Raw genomic sequence first — 16,428 nt, 5'->3', positions numbered from 1 at the left:
ACGAGGAGCAGAAGGAAATGACAAGCGGTTTTCAGTAAGGTATTCTCTGCAAGCACTGAAATTATCGGTAACAGATAGTTTGTGATAAGGTAATTTGTAACGAGTAACAAGTAACAAAAGTAAATAAGGTGCAGAAAGATGGCCCAATCTTTTTTGTAGCAAAGGACAAGCCTGGAAAAACTCTTATATGAAGGAAAACGCTCCCGAGGACACATGGGAATTATCGTCAAGCTAGTTTTCATCACGCTCATATGATTCGCGTTCGTTACTTTGATAATTTGATATGTGGGTGAACCGGTGCTTGGGTACTGCCCTTCCTTGGACAAGCATCCCACTTATGATTAACCCCTATTGCAAGCATCCGCAACTACAAAAGAAGTATTAAGGTAAACCTAACCATAGCATGAAACATGTGGATCCAAATCACCCCCTTACGAAGCAATGCATAAACTAGGGTTTAAGCTTCTGTCACTCTAGCAACCCATCATCTACTTATTACTTCCCAATGCCTTCCTCTAGGCCCAAATAATGGTGAAGTGTCATGTAGTGGACGTTCACATAACACCACTAGAGGAGAGACAACATACATCTCATCAAAATATCGAATGAATACCAAATTCACATGACTACTTATAGCAAGACTTCTCCCATGTCCTCAGGAACAAACGCAACTACTCACAAATCATATTCATGTTCATAATCAGAGGGGTATTAATATGCATAAAGGATATGAACATATGATCTTCCACCAAATAAATCAACTAACATCAACTACAAGGAGTAATCAACACTACTAGCAACCCACAAGTACCAATCTGAGGTTTTGGGACAAAGATTGGATACAAGAGATGAACTAGGGTTTTAGAGGAGATGGTGCTGGTGAAGATGTTGATGGAGATTGACCCCCTCCCGATGAGAGGATCGTTGGTGATGACGATGGTGATGATTTCCCCCTCCCGGAGGGATGTTTCCCCGGCAGAACAGCTTCGCCGGAGCCCTAGATTAGTTCCGCCAAGGTTCCGCCTCGTGGCGGCGGTGTTTCGTCCCAAAAGCTTTCTCCCGATTTTTTCCAGGGTGAAAGACTTCATATAGCAGAAGATGGCCACCGGAGACCTGCCAGGGGGCCCACGAGGCAGGGGGCGCGCCCCCACCCTCGTGGATGGTGGGTGGCCCCCCTCTGGTTGATTCTTTCGCTAGTATTTTTTATTAATTCCAAAAACTGCCTCCGTGAAGTGTCAGGACTTTTGGAGTTGTGCAAAATAGGTCTCTAATATTTGCTCCTTTTCCAGCCCAGAATTCCAGCTGCCGGCGTTCTCCCTCTTCATGTAAACCTTGTAAAATAAGAGAGAATAGGCATAAGTATTGTGACATAATGTGTAATAACAGCCCATAATGTAATAAATATCGATATAAAATCATGATGCAAAATGGACGTATCATGATTTTCTAGGCATTTAATGACCGTAATTGAAATTTGAACTACATCTACATGCAACGGCTAACCATAACGGTTTAAAAAATCGTATTTGTGTACTTGTGTGCGATTTAATTCCATGTGCACTAAATTGGATGGAATTTTCAAACACATTGGTGTCACAGCCTGGACACATGCATGGAGTGCCATGCCATTTAAATTCCAAAAAGATAAAAATGACCAGAAAAACATAAAACCTTGCTTGACATAATGTCATGCGACCAAGATGATGTGGTAAAAAAATTGGCCCTGTTTGACGAAAGTTTGGACACACACCCCTCACAAACCGGAGCAACTCACTAGAAGGCTCGTGGTTCCGAGAGGGAACAATGCATGTTTGATGACGAATCGATGATAGCTTCCTCTTATGGGCTTTCAAAAAAAATTCTACAGTTAATGTGCAGTAATACAATTATCATGTCAAAAATTGGAAAATTTCAGGGGTCATTTGACATTTTTAAGACATTTAAGTGATTTTATAGCCATTTAATGTCCGTAATCCAAATTTGAACTACATCTACATGCAGCGGCTAACCATAACGGTTTGAAAAAAAATTGTGTACTTGTGTTCGAGTTAATTCCATGTGCAGTAAATTGGAATGAATTTTCAAACATATTGGTGTCACGGCTTGGACACATGCATGGAGTGCCATGGCATTTAAATTCCAAAAAAAATTAAAAAATTATCAGACGATGTAAATATCCGGTGTTCAAAAAAGAAAATGTAAAGATCTGGCAAGACAACCGGGCCCCACACGATTGGCACTCTATTTCACGCCTCGAGGTTTGGAAGGTGAGTGGCGCAGGTTATTAATAAGACACGGTTCTGTATTGGAAACCGTCATCTATTAAGTTCACACAGGCTATTGCTGCGGGAATGGTGTGTAATGCAAACTACAGTACTCGTAAATTCCGCGACCGGCATGTGTACTGTTCCCATCGATCTAGATTCCGGCCACCAATAAATACTACCTTGCTCACGTCGTCCCGCATGCATTCTCATCTACATCCTCCCCTCGCTCGCCCCCCCCCCCTCTCAAATCTCTGTCATGGCGCCGCCGATCTGTGGCATCTGCCCACGCACCAACAAGGAGGCGCCGCACCCCGAGGACGCTCGTTCGAAGAGCAGCGACAAGGAGGACCCCTACACGCCCCCGGACGAGGTTGCGTCGGACCCCCCAACTTTGGAGTGGTTTTGGGGCCAGTACAATCTTTGTCTGTGGAAGTCGCTGCCGCCGGCTGAGAAAGCCAGGCAAGTGGCGTTCAAGAAGGAGATGATAGAGGAGGAAGCCAGGTACTAGGCGGACTTTGAAGCCCGTGATGCCACCTGGAAAAAGGAGACGGTGGAGCTTTGGGGGCGGGCGCGTCGTTGCACGGATGAGGTGTACGAAGACGGGTACTTTGCGAGGCAGGTCAAAGGCGCTAGGCGCCTCATCACTGCATGGAGGTGGGCTGATAAGCTCCAGCGTGCCATCGACGAGGAGCTCCGATTGGTGCCCAGCGAAATGGCAAGATCGTTCGCGCTCGTCCGCCAGCAAGAGGCAGATCGGTACTTCAAGCGCTGCGAGGCGGAGGACTGCCTCCGCGCTGGAAGGACGCCGTGCACTAGGGAGCTGCTGGCGAGGGGCTGCCAGAATACTGCCCCCAGGAGGGATTATTAGTTTTAGTATTATTCGTTTTCAATTTTACGGGTTGTACCTAGTAGTTAAGTATCATCACGTATATGTGATGATATTATATATATTTTGTGATGAACTAATAAACAATTAATATATATTATGAATTCCATTTTATCTGTTTTTGTATACTAATTTGTATCTAGCTGTTATCATCCACATATACAGAATGGAAAACATATGTACACACATTGAAACAGAACATATAAGAACAGAAAACAAAGTACACACATTGAAACAGACCAATAAACAGAGAAATATTACGATTGTGGTGAATACATAGCAATCCACGTCAAAACAACTCACCAAAATAAAAGCGTCCATGAGACCATGACCAGCAGCCCTTGCCTACGGTAGCTCTTGGCTCTGCCTGAACTCGTGCAGGTGTTTGTCCAAGCGGTCGACACGCTCGCGGTACATCTGGAGCGCGATCTCGAGATCCAAGTTGGCTATTTCATCGGAGATTACCAGCTCAAGGATGTGACGACCATGTTCCTCTACTACGCCTAGGTGGACACCTGGGCCAAGGAGGCGGCCGAGCCTAGCGACCAGCGCATTGGCATCGAGCGGGCCGCGAACAAGGCGAACAGTGCGACCCATGCGAACGGCGCGGCGGGCGTCCGGTGCAAGTACGGCGTGGCTGGCCTCTGGTGCAAGTACGGTGCAGATGGCCCCTGCCCACTCCTGGCGAGGAATGGGGGTACTGACGGGACGTGTACCTAGCTGCGACGCCCTGTCGACACCAGGCAAGCGCTGATGGATCCGCTCTTGCTGTGCGGCGCACCGCGCCTCTCGCTCTACGGTGCTCCAACTGTCTCTCTATGAGGCAAGCTGCAGCCTATCGGCGCGCGCATGCCTAGCTTGCTCTGCGGCGCACCATCGATCATGTTGTGTGGCGAGCTGCATCCTCTCTGCGCTGACATGCCTATCTTGATCCGCAGTGCTGAAGCGCCATGCGCCATGGGTCTGCTCAACCCTGGCAATGACGCGCATCACGGCGTCGTCCATCGCGTTGCCGGGGAGCGCCTCGGCCTCGACGGGCCATGGTGCCTTCTCGTTTTCCTTGTCGAGAAGGTTGATGGCAGAGGCGGTGCTTTGGTGGGTTGGCATGCTTGGAAAAGGTGGATGTGCTACAGGCTACGTTTGTTGCCTCCATGCATCGTGCACCGCCTAGGTTTATGCGCAATATCACTGGGTGGCGGCGGGAAACTGATGAGGAAATGATGGAAAACGGTGGCGTGTTCATAAAACGCCATCAATTAATGGAAACTTAGCATAGAAGGAATATCGAGCTAGCACGACGCGTGCGGGCACATTGCTCGTCCAAGGCTATGATCTATATACTTGTGTGCCCAACAGAGCACACTATTCACAGTAAAGAATATTGTTCCGTTTATCCTAGTAGAGTAGTGGCGGCAAGCGTCACAAGAAGTAGATGATGATCAGATGATCGTTTATCCTAGTTAATTATGCATGTAATAGTTTACTTTGGTGTGTGGAAATGTCATGTGTGTCCTAGCCACCTATGTAATTGGATGTTTGTCGCGTATCACACACATCTTGTTTACATGAAATGTTTCTGTTCTCTTGGCTCAACACAAACAGTTTATCGGAATGAACTGTATGCCCTCCATTGCACACACCTTGATCTGGCTGAACCGTTTCTGTTGCATTGCCTAATCGTAAATAGTTCATCCAAGTGAACCGTATGCTATATATCGCACACACCTTGATTTGGCTGACTGTTTCTTTTGTGTTGCCTAATCACAAACAGTTCATCCGAGTGAACTGTATGTTGTATATCGCACACACCTTCATCTGGCTGCCCGTTTCTGTTGTTTCACCTCATCACAAACAGTTTATCCGAGTGAACTGTATGCCATATATCGCACACGCCTTCATCTGGCTGCCCGTTTCTATTGTTCTGCCTCATCACAAGCAGTTCATTGAACTGAACCGTATGCCCCACATCGCACAGGCAACTAAAATCTGAACCGTATTTGATGTATCCGCCATCGCAAACGTTTTGCATCTTTTTTGACGGGTTTTTTACATCACCGTTTGTGATTAATGTATCACACAGTTTCGTCGAAGGGTCTGATTGTAGTGTCGCGTTAGCAGCATCCTGCGGTAGTGCTTCACTATTTGGATGAAAGTTGCAAATGTTAAATGATTCATAATCAGATGACTTGGAAATTCATCACTATGGAATTTCTCCATGCTAGTTTCTCCAATGTGACTAAATGCAGTGCCACACAGTGGTATTCTTTTTAGCCTTATGACATTTAGCATCAGTGTTATGGATGTTCAATTTTATTATCAATATTCATAACATACATCCTATTCACAATAAGAGTATGGCCTTTCGTTCATAACATCGAACAACTATTGTTCTTTCATGAACAACCACCTTGCAATTTCTATGCAATGGGCTAGAGTGTACAAAACTCTAAAATGAATTATAACAATAAACACAGAGGTAATAAGATGATGGGAAGTCATGTAACTTTTACAAAGTTTCCATCAGATATTTTAACCTCTTTATTTGTCGGTCATTTAGGTCGTTGTAGTTTCTTGCAAGGATTTGCAAGATTATGCAATCAAGTCAATATCCTTGTGATCAACTTTTGACCACAACATCAAAGAATTAATGATCAACAATTTGATCATAATTTTCAAGAACTACACTTGACCAACTTTTTTACATCTTATAACTTATATGACATTCATACCTGAGCTGGACATTCCAGTCTTCTTTTCTTTCTGCCTTCTTACTTGTTATATTTTTACTTCCAATATTTCCCTTATTCATATAAGAAGCATCTAACTTTTAAGAGTGGCGTAAGCTACCCCCAAACTTCCTTAGGCATGTAAGTCCTATTACATCCTTTAGGTTTGTTTTTTCTCTTTCTCACCATCAACTCATGACTGGTGTTCTTCCGGATCTTATGTAGTTTAGTCTTAAACATAGTTGAATGCTTCACTAGATCTTGCAAACAAAACACTTCTTTAGATATCGCATATCTTTTAATCTTTGTTTGTTTCTGAAAACAATTTTTAGTTCCAAGAATATCACATAACTATTCCAAACATTTTGAAATTTGGGTTTCTTGGAAGGCCGTAATGTAATTCTAGACTTTTGGATCAAAGGACGTGAGTCTCATCATCCATAGCATTCTTAGGAGGGTATTGTAAGCATGCAATAGAAACAATCTTTCTCTGCACTCTAAGGGACGATCCTCTCATTATGTTTACCAATCATAAAGATTCAACCAGATAAAGAACAGCCAATCAACTTCAACATGAAAGGTGGAACCGTGAGCCATAATTCTACAACTATTATGCAAACTACACATAGACATTGTTCATAATTAATTTGCACTGGTGATTAAACTTAATTAATTCATAATTGTGCTCCCACTCAAATCAATATCTGTCATAATTGAAAATGAGTGGTTCAAGATCCTGATCTCGTTCGCACACATGGATGGTAGCATATCATATGATGTGAATTTCAACCGGTAGACAATCTTTTGCCGATCATACCACCATATGACTCATGTTCATCTTTTGATGCTTCGTGCTCTGAGCTCATAACTTTTTTGCCAGAACTTCAAGGCAACCGAGTGTTTCTGCTGTGAATTCCTACCTCACCCGTCTTACACTTCACTTCTTGTTTGTACTCATGGTAGCATGTAGTACTCCGAAAGGCCGCATGTTATAGACAATTGCAACACTGGGAAGAGCACCTTTTAACTTGATATTTTAATTGTCTACTACGCAATCAAAGGGTGCAAACAACAAAGGATAAACATCTTAAGCAATTCATAAAAGCATGATATGGTATAGCCATGGGCACCAGGAATCCTTCATGACCATCTTCAATCTTCAGTTGAAGTATCGTTACGGCCAATATTTCATTGTTGTGGCAACCGTTTGAAAAACTTTGTCGTGGCGGCAATTTCAGAAGAAAAAAATTGTCATGGCGACCATTTCAGAAAACGTTGCTGCAGCACCAAATTCAGAAATTCTGCTGTGGCACAAAATTATAGCTCCTCGTCCCGCGCCTACTACACCTTCTCCACGTCAGGGTCCTCCGTGTACGTTTTCCATCATGACCTGTAACCTGTAGGCTATCCCTACAAAATTTACATTAGCGTGGCAATCTCGTGGCTCCGCCATCATGCCGTGACGCGCACGCCACTTAACATTACAACATGTAACCATCTCATACATAAACTCATTATCATGACAAAGGCTACACCACATCATATGCATACTTTGCAAAACCAAGTTAGACATCCTCTAATTGGTTTTAGCAAATTTTAGTTACGCGGTTAACCAGTTTTAACAAATAATACTAGCACCCTACATCCACAACATAGGCGATGATTCTTGATGTTAGATTAAGTTTTGGGGTGTGTGAGGGAAGATACTTAATTAAAAATATCTAGACCCACACTAAACTTCATCTAATACACATGACCCCCTAGAAGATCATCCATATTCAACACCCCTCTTGTGTATGCAATGGTTCACTATTATTGACTATGATGAGGCCGAAAGAACTGTTAGTAGATCATCGACAGCCAGAGCCGAGTGATTGTCAGAACTTTGTGCAAAGCTTCACCATGCCGCAAATGAATTGAGCCAAAGCAACACTCAAGGGGAGCATTAGCAAGAACATCAAACCCTCACATCCACATGTGATCTAGATCGCAACCTGCACCTACTCATATAACTGCTCATGATGCCACTCTTGGGAAATGTAGTAGAGAACAAAAAAATCCGCACCTATGCACACCCAAGATCAATATGAAGATGCATTATGGGTTGGGATCACGATCGTTACCATCACCGAGTTGCAGATGAAGAAGAACATGTCGGTGTAGATCGTACTTAGAGTCACTCGAACCGTCGATGAGTGATCCCGCGAACCGCCTACGAACAACCCCTCGAACCAAAGACCGAAAGTATGGCCTCTCTACTTGGTTGCAAGCGTGCAGTCTTTATGATTCGGCAGCGCCTCGCCGTCTAGAGCTAATCATCGCCGCAAAATTAGAGGGAGGAGATTAGAACCACACTAGGATTCTAATTATGAGGATTAGAGGAACTAGGACCAACTAGAACTAGGGCTAGAAGAACTAGAGGAGGCTCCAAAACTAGTGTTAAGAAAAGATGCAAATCCTCTAGTATATATAGGTTGGAGGGGAGAGGGAGGGCGCTACAAGAAGGGAAAGGACTCTCCTTCTGCCAAGAGGAGGGGGGGGTCCCCTTCCAATTCGGCCTCCCCTCCCTTCCCCAAGTGGAAAGGAGGGCGCCACCTCTACTTGGGCCCAAGTGGTCCAAGTACCGTTCCACCACTTGACCTTTTTAGGCCCGTTAATACTAAATTAAACATAAAAGTCCTCCAACAATTACTATAGGATATTATATATAATTTAACATCACCAAAAACATTTGTCATCTATATATTATTTATCGGTAATACCCGATATGGTCCGATACTCTCCCTTCCGAAGATCCCGAAACGCTTCTGGATCCTCTCGAAACTATTTTGAATATTTATGAAACAATTCCACAAATATGTTCTCATCACTCCCGTCCTAGTAACACTCAGCAGATCGTGATTGTCTTAAGTTTGTGACCCCATAGGTTCAGTAACTCATAGGCATGAACGAAAACCCTTCGTTCAATAACCGATTTCGGAACCATGGACGCCCATATCGATCCCTATGAGTACACGAATGATATTCGAGTGAACCTTTGGTTATCACGTGATGTTCCCTTTGCCTCGCGATATTTCACAAAACCCGGGATGCATCGGTATCCTCGTGAGTCATCACATGCTCACTATACAGTTATCCTCGTATCCGTTTTAGTTCTTCTTTCTCGTTATCGTGTTCCAGCGTCCCCGTGAGTAGTCACCTATGTCTGGCTAGACGATGAAAGATGTCGTCACACCGAGAGGGCCCTAAGAATATCTCTCCATTGTCGGAGGGACAAATCCTACTCTTGAGCTATCTGGTCCCTTGTCAAACTTTCCAATAAGCCTGTAAGTTGTCGTTATGATCACCGTGTTGCAGGTGATGTTTGAGCAACCCCAAAGTCCATCGTACGGTAAGAAGTGACTACGATACTCTCGTGGTCTAAGGAGCAAAATCACACCTTAATAGTCTGTGTTATTACAATTGATTACAGACGATATAAACTCAATTCATAACAGACAAGTTTGGGTAGATTCAATATTATCGTTCTTCTAACGTCATACTCTCAATGTTGTTTTAGGACTATCGTTACACTTAACGATATCCTGCGATCCGGAAAACATGATCACTAACAACACTTGAGCTAGTCTTAGAGGAAAGACTAGGAACCTATTATTTATCGTTTATCATTTAGCATGTGCATATGAGTTTTTCACTGAATCGCATATTCTAGGATCATAGCAGTTATAGAATGAAACAGAAACTCCTAATTATAAACATTAAAACATAGTAATACAATATTATTGCCTCTAGGGCATATTTCCAACATGGGGGTAGGCGTGTCTCAACCCATGAAGGAACCATGCCATGCGGGTAAAATCACGCATCTCCACGGAGTGTATAATCTACTTGAATATTTCTGTCCACTGTCATGGACAACTTGAGTTTTAACACTATAGATAACCAACACCTAATCTTTTGTACAATGGTTGGTTGTAATAATGAATCTACTAGTGCACTTGTTATCCCCTCTCATTCGTTACTTGTATGTCTAAAGTTTCACGTCTTTATCGTGTTATTGACATTCTCCTTGTGTCACGTCGTGCAATGAGTGAGAAGCATTTCATTTAATTAGAAATCTTGCATATCACATTCGTTGCATACTTTTGACACTGATTCTAGAGTGTATGGGTGGTTGAGAACCATGTTTTCTATCCTTTGACACGTTGCAACAAAGACTAATTCACTCGCAAGCATGACTCCCGACAAGAGAATGAAGTTGTTGTGCTAAAAAATTAATTAGCAAAGTCACCACAGACGCCTCGCTGGTTACAAGCTACCACAACATGTAAATTCGGCGGCAATGCACTCGCACATATCTTTTGTTCACCTGAGTATGCCGCCCTCGTTATCTTTGAATGTAGTACGGTCTGCATGCCCATCATATGCATCATACATATCGCCCAAAACTACAAGAAAAAAATATCTCAAGGCTTCGTGTTGTATACACCGGAACCCTCTCCATCTGACGTGGGTCCATACCCTCCTTTCTTCTTTGCACATGCGGAAGACTGTTCATGGGAATTCTTTGAGGTCGGCTCAGAAGAATCTATTTTCGTTACTCTGGACGCCGCAGGTGACCACTTTGCTCGATCTCAACTTGCGTATGTACATCACGAGCCCCCCGATGCCGATAGCTGCCGAAATTGAGAACACGACGGTTGCTGCATAACAGAAATGGCCAAAATTAATGAAATTGTTTCTTCAGATAATCGAAAGTGCGAGTGAGGTTTTGAGTGGTGGTTCGCAGTTCGCACCAGCTACCACTCCGGCTGATGCTCCATGCCCTGTCACGCGGCCATCTGTGTAGAAAAACATGATCAATTGATCAGACTGGTATGCCCTATTAAAGAAACATGGTCAATTGATGCATAATTTTGGTTTTATGCAGATCCTAGCATTGAGAATTCGTAACCTCTGAAGTCTCATCAAATCCTATGCTTTTTAGTTGAACGTCTCCGAATGCAATTACTACCAAACAAAACCGAGAGCCAGAGCAGAGGCAGAGAGAGCGCACCTGCACAGTCCGTGGTGGAGTTCCGGCCGCCGTCGCAGATGCAGACGAAGTCCCTGGTGGCGGGGTCGAAGCCGCAGGTGCCGTTGGCGCCGCGGCGCCGGTCCTGGCACTGCAGGCACCGCGTGGTGACGGGGATCTCGAAGTCCACCCGGACCCCGTAGTCCGGCACCTGGTCGTAGGGCGGGAACTTGTCGCCCACCGCGCGCCAGTACACGGTGGTGTAGGCCTCGCAGTGCCGCAGCATGGCCCTCAGCGACTCCGCCGCGCGGGGCCTGTACGCGCAGCAGCTCATGTTCCCTTCCTCCAGCGCGCCGCGGCAGCCCGGCAGGTTCCGGCACAGGTACCCGGCGCTGTCGCACGCCGAGTCGCACCGGTCCGGGTACCGGTCGCAGATGGCCGGCCGCGGCGCCACGATGACGCGCTCCTCGTCGCAGTTGAAGAAGAGGTGGTCGTTCCTCGGGGACAGCGAGAAGCGGGTGCTGGTGTCCAGGCTGAAGGGCGCGGCGTGGACGGAGGTGAAGGGCCGCGCGCACGTCCACATGGACGGGTCCGTCACCACCAGGTGCGGGTCCGCGTAGTCGGCGCCGGACACCGGGTACGTGCCGGACGGGGTGCGGAGGCGGAGCGTGGTGTTGTCGGCGCAGGTCAGCATGTTGCGGTAATACGGGCTGCCGCAGCCGTCGTCGATGCCCAGCGGGTAGCGCACCGGGACGTCGCCGCAGCTGTCGCGGCACAGCCCGCCGGCGACGGACGTAGGCCGCGCCGAGACGACCAGAAGGATCGCCAACGCATGGAGGTGGAGACGCATCTCCATATCACTGGAGTTGAGTGACGCTGTGCAAATGTGCGATGGCGAGCAAGGATATGAGAGCTCAGCTTAGCTTCTTTCTTTGCCTCAACAACAATGGAGAAAAAGCTAAAGAGTGGTTGTTGTTAGCTCGCTTGTGGTTGGGCTTTTTTCACTTTCGCTTTGAGGAGCCTCTGAGCTTTTGCTTTGCTGGGGGCATATTAGTGTCTTCTTTAACCCGTTTCCGGAATCTAATCCAGTGTGCTTGCCTCCTCGGTCGGCTAAGTATCGCCAAAGCAAGGCATACGCGGGATTCGCTCTCTTCTCGTAGTTTTTAGTTTGATGGGAAGTTCGGAAACATCCTCAATCTGTTGCTCCATGGTGCAACGTTCCCATCGTGAAGCTCGAGGTGATGCGGACACTGTTTGGAGGTTGAGCCTCAACAAAGCATATATTTTTCTTTTGTAACTCAACAAAACCTAGATGAGAATATATTGACTCACCAAAAAATTACTCCCTCCGTTCCTAAATATAAGTCTTTTTAGAGATTCCATTACAAACGAATACATATGGATGTACGTAGACATATTTTGAGTGTAGATTCACTCATTTTGCTCCGTACGTAGTTCATAGTGGAATCTTTAAAAAGACTTATATTTAGGAACGGAGGAAGTATTATTTGGAAGAAATATTGGAGATGGGAGGGAAAATGTCATCTTAATGTTAAGCACTTATTTGATAAGAATTCATTGACTTACAAAAGAATATTCTATTTGGAAGAAAATCAGAGATGGGAAAAAACTAAGGGGGGCCATATATCACTAGTAGAAAACAGGGCTTTGGTCCAGGCCTGGCCAGCTCATTAGTTCCGGTTCAGTCATGAACCGGGACCCATGGGGGCATACGTCCCAGTTCGTGAGCCCAGGTGGCTGGCCGGGCCTCGTGGGGCATTGGTCCCGGTTCGTCTGGACCCTTTTGTCCCGGTTACAGCCACGAACCGGGACCAATGGGCCTCGCTCCTGGCCCACATCCATTGGTCCCGGTTCGTGCCTGGAACCGGGACAAAAGGGGGGCCTTTAGTCCCGGTTCCAGCCACGAACCGGGACCAATGAGGTGGCTATATATACCCCTCGCCCGCGGGCAGAGCACTCCACTGCTCTGTTTTTCTGGCCGGCGAGGGGAGAGCTTTATGGTGCTCTAGTTCACCTCCTATGCACATGAGGTGTTTGATGAAATGCCCGAGTCACACTACTTAAGCTTTCTCCTCTACAAGCTCGACCTCCAAGCTCCATTTTCCTCAAGATTTGTCTAGGTTTAGCGGTTCGTCACGTCCCGTCCCCGTCTTCACCGATCGCCCGCGCCGATCTTGTCGCCGACACCACCATGGTGAGCCTCTTGTTCTTATCTTCTTTCAAAAAAAAAATTCTTACTTGTATGATTAGATAGATACTTGTATAATTTTCTTACCTTTATTATTGCTTGTTATTATATAGTGTGATTGTTTTGGTATCCGCCTCCGTCGGCCCTCGTGTTGTCTATGATTCGGATGTGGTATATATTATCTTTTATAACTATTTGGTTCATTTATTGTTTATGACAATTATGCCGACCAACATGACATAGATTTTATTTATCTAGGAGGTATGTGAACCGGAAATTCCAACCGACCCTATTATCGAGAGGTTAAATTTAGTTGAAGAAGAAAACAATTACTTGAAGGAAAAAATAAAAAAATTGAGGAGGAGAAGATGATATTGGAGTTGCATGTTGCGGATGTCGTAGATAATCACAAGATCAAGATGGATGCAATGCGCTTGAAGATTAGAAAGATTAGAAAATATGCCATTCATACCGAGGCTTGGTATCATTATGCCGTTGGATCAATTGTTACCTTGGTTGCGATTATGATCGCATTTGTTGTTGCATTGAAATGTTTTACATAGTTTCAATGTATGGTTTAATAGATGCTCTGGAGAGCTATATGTTGTTCAATGAGAACTATGTGTGTACTTTGGTTTTAATGTGATGATGAACTTCTATTAATTTGGTCACTTATCTATTCATGATGTTCTGTAATGGTTTTTAACACACTTAATTATATATAATGCACGCAGATGAACCGGCAATGGATGTACGGTGACAGACACACCTCCGAGTACATTAAGGGCGTGCATAATTTTCTCGAAGTGGCTGAGGCAAACAAGCAGAATGATTTTATGTGTTGTCCATGCCCTATATGTGGGAATACGAAGTCTTACTCTGACCGGAAAATCCTTCACACCCACCTGCTTTATAAGGGTTTCATGCCACACTATAATGTTTGGACCAAGCACGAAGAAATAGGGGTTATGATGGAAGACAACGAAGAAGAAGAGGACGATGACAACTATGTGTCCCCTGAATACGGTGATGCTGCAACGGGGGAAGCTGAAGCTCAAGAGGAACCAGACGATGTGCCCGATGATGATCTCCGCCGGGTCATTGTTGATGCAAGGAGACAGTGCAAAAGTCAAAAGGAGAAGCTGAAGTTCGATCGCATGTTAGAGGATCACAAAAAAGGTTGTACCCCAATTGCGAAGATGGCAACACAAAGCTCGGTACCGTACTGGAATTGTTGCAGTGGAAGGCAGAGAATGATGTGTCTGACAAAGGATTTGAGAAGCTACTGAAAATATTGAAGAAGAAGCTTCCAAAGGATAACGAATTGCCCGACAGTACTTACGCAGCAAAGAAGGTCGTATGCCCTCTAGGATTGGAGGTGCAGAAGATACATGCATGCCCTAATGACTGCAGCCTCTACCGCGGTGCGTACGAGAATTTGAACGCATGCCCGGTATGCGGTGCATTGCGGTATAAGATCAGACGAGATGACCCTGGTGATGTTGACAGCGAGCCCCCGAGGAAGAGGGCTCCTGCCAAGGTGATGCGGTATGCTCCTATAATACCACGGTTGAAACATCTGTTCAGAAACAAAGAGCATGCCAAGTTGATGCGATGGCACAGAGAGGACCGTAAGAAAGACGGAAGTTGAGAGCACCCGCTAACGGGTCGCAGTGGAGAAAAATTGAGAGAAAGTACCGGGCTGAGTTTGCAGGTGACCCAAGGAACGCATGGTTTGGTTTAAGCGCGGATGGCATTAATCCTTTCGGGGAGCAGAGCAGCAATCACAGCACCTGGCCCGTGACTCTATGTATGTATAACCTTCCTCCTTGGATGTGCATGAAGCGGAAGTTCATTATGATGCCAGTTCTCATCCAAGTCCTTAAGCAACCCGGCAATGACATTGATGTGTACCTAAGGCCATTAGTTGAAGAACTTTTACAGTTGTGGAATGGAAACGGTGTACGTGTATCGGATGAGAACAAACAGGAGGAATTTAACCTGCATGCGTTGCTGTTTGTAACCATTAATGATTGGCCTGCTCTCAGTAACCTTTCAGGACAGACAAACAAGGGATACCACGCATGCACGCACTGTTTAGCTGACACCAAAAGTATATACCTGGACAAATGCAGGAAGAATGTGTACCTAGGGCATCGTCGATTTCTTCCGACCAACCATCAATGTCGAAAGAAAGGCAAGCATTTCAAAGGCGAGGCAGATCACCGGAAGAAGCCCGCCATGTGTACCGGTGATCACGTACTTGCTATGGTCAATGATTTACACGTAATCTTTGGAAAGGGTCCCGGCGGACTATCTGTTCCGAATGACGCTGAGGGATGCGCACCCATGTGGAAGAAGAAATCTATATTTTGGGACCTACCCTACTGGAAAGACCTAGAGGTCCGCTCTTCAATCGACGTGATGCACGTGACGAAGAACCTTTGCGTGAACCTGCTAGGCTTCTTGGGCGTGTATGGGAAGACGAAAGATACACCGGAGGCACGAGAGGACCTGCAACGTTTGCACGAAAAAGACGGCATGCCTCCAAAGCGGTATGAAGGTTCTGCCAGCTACGCTCTTACCAAAGAAGAGAAGGAAATCTTCTTTGAATGCCTGCTCAGTATGAAGGTCCCGTCTGGCTTCTCATTGAATATAAAGGGAATAATAAATATGGCCGAGAAAAAGTTTCAAAACCTAAAGTCTCATGACTACCACGTCATTATGACCCAACTGCTTCCGGTTGCATTGAGGGGGCTTCTACTGAAAAACGTTCGATTAGCCATTGTGAAGCTATGTGCATTCCTTAATGCAATCTCTCAGAAGGTGATCGATCCAGAAATCCTACCAAGGCTAAGGAGTGATGTGGCGCAATGTCTTGTCAGTTTCGAGCTGGTGTTCCCAACATCCTTCTTCAATATCATGACGCACGTCCTAGTTCATCTAGTTGACGAGATTGTCATTCTGGGGCCCGTATTTCTACACAATATGTTCCCCTTTGAGAGGTTCATGGGATTCCTAAAGAAATATGTCTGTAACCGCGCTAGGCCAGAAGGAAGCATCTCCATGGGCCATCAAACAGAGGATGTCATTGGTTTTTGTGTTGACTTCATGCCTGGCCTTAAGAAGATTGGTCTCCCTCGATCGCGGTATGAGGGGAGACTGACTGGAAAAGGCACGCTTGGAGGGGACTCAATAATATGTAGGGACGGGCATTCTTGGTCTCAAGCACACTAAACAGTTCTACAGAACTCTACCTTGGTGACCCCGTATGTCGATGAACACAAGAACAGTCTGCGCTCCAAACACCCGGAGCAGTGTGATGA

General features: G+C 45.5%; 1 protein-coding gene across 1 annotated transcript; it reads right to left on the bottom strand.

Annotated features, from left to right (window-relative positions):
- Positions 1–10,137: 10,137 nt before the first annotated feature.
- Positions 10,138–11,914, bottom strand: LOC109740401 (uncharacterized). Its single transcript, XM_020299454.4, has 3 exons — positions 10,936–11,914; positions 10,676–10,720; positions 10,138–10,582 (listed from the first exon to the last, which is right to left on the bottom strand). The coding sequence occupies exons 1-3, from the start codon at positions 11,747–11,749 to the stop codon at positions 10,458–10,460; spliced, it is 984 nt and encodes a 327-aa protein (XP_020155043.1). The 5' UTR covers positions 11,750–11,914; the 3' UTR covers positions 10,138–10,457.
- Between the last annotated feature and the right edge of the window lie 4,514 nt (positions 11,915–16,428).

Source organism: Aegilops tauschii, chromosome 7 (assembly GCF_002575655.3).
Source record: "Aegilops tauschii subsp. strangulata cultivar AL8/78 chromosome 7, Aet v6.0, whole genome shotgun sequence".
Taxonomy (NCBI): Eukaryota; Viridiplantae; Streptophyta; class Magnoliopsida; order Poales; family Poaceae; genus Aegilops; species Aegilops tauschii.
The sequence above is the reverse complement of the archived record's forward strand: the minus strand, read 5'-3'. Positions and strand labels throughout refer to the sequence as shown.

Coding starts and splice junctions, on each gene's coding strand:
- LOC109740401 (XM_020299454.4), bottom strand. CDS start 11,749: ATGGAGATGCGTCTCCACCTCCATGCGTTGGCGATCCTTCTGGTCGTC. Junction 10,721..10,935: donor CTCCACCACGGACTGTGCAG/GTGCGCTCTCTC, acceptor TTTTCTACACAG/ATGGCCGCGTGACAGGGCAT. Junction 10,583..10,675: donor ATCAGCCGGAGTGGTAGCTG/GTGCGAACTGCG, acceptor TCTGTTATGCAG/CAACCGTCGTGTTCTCAATT.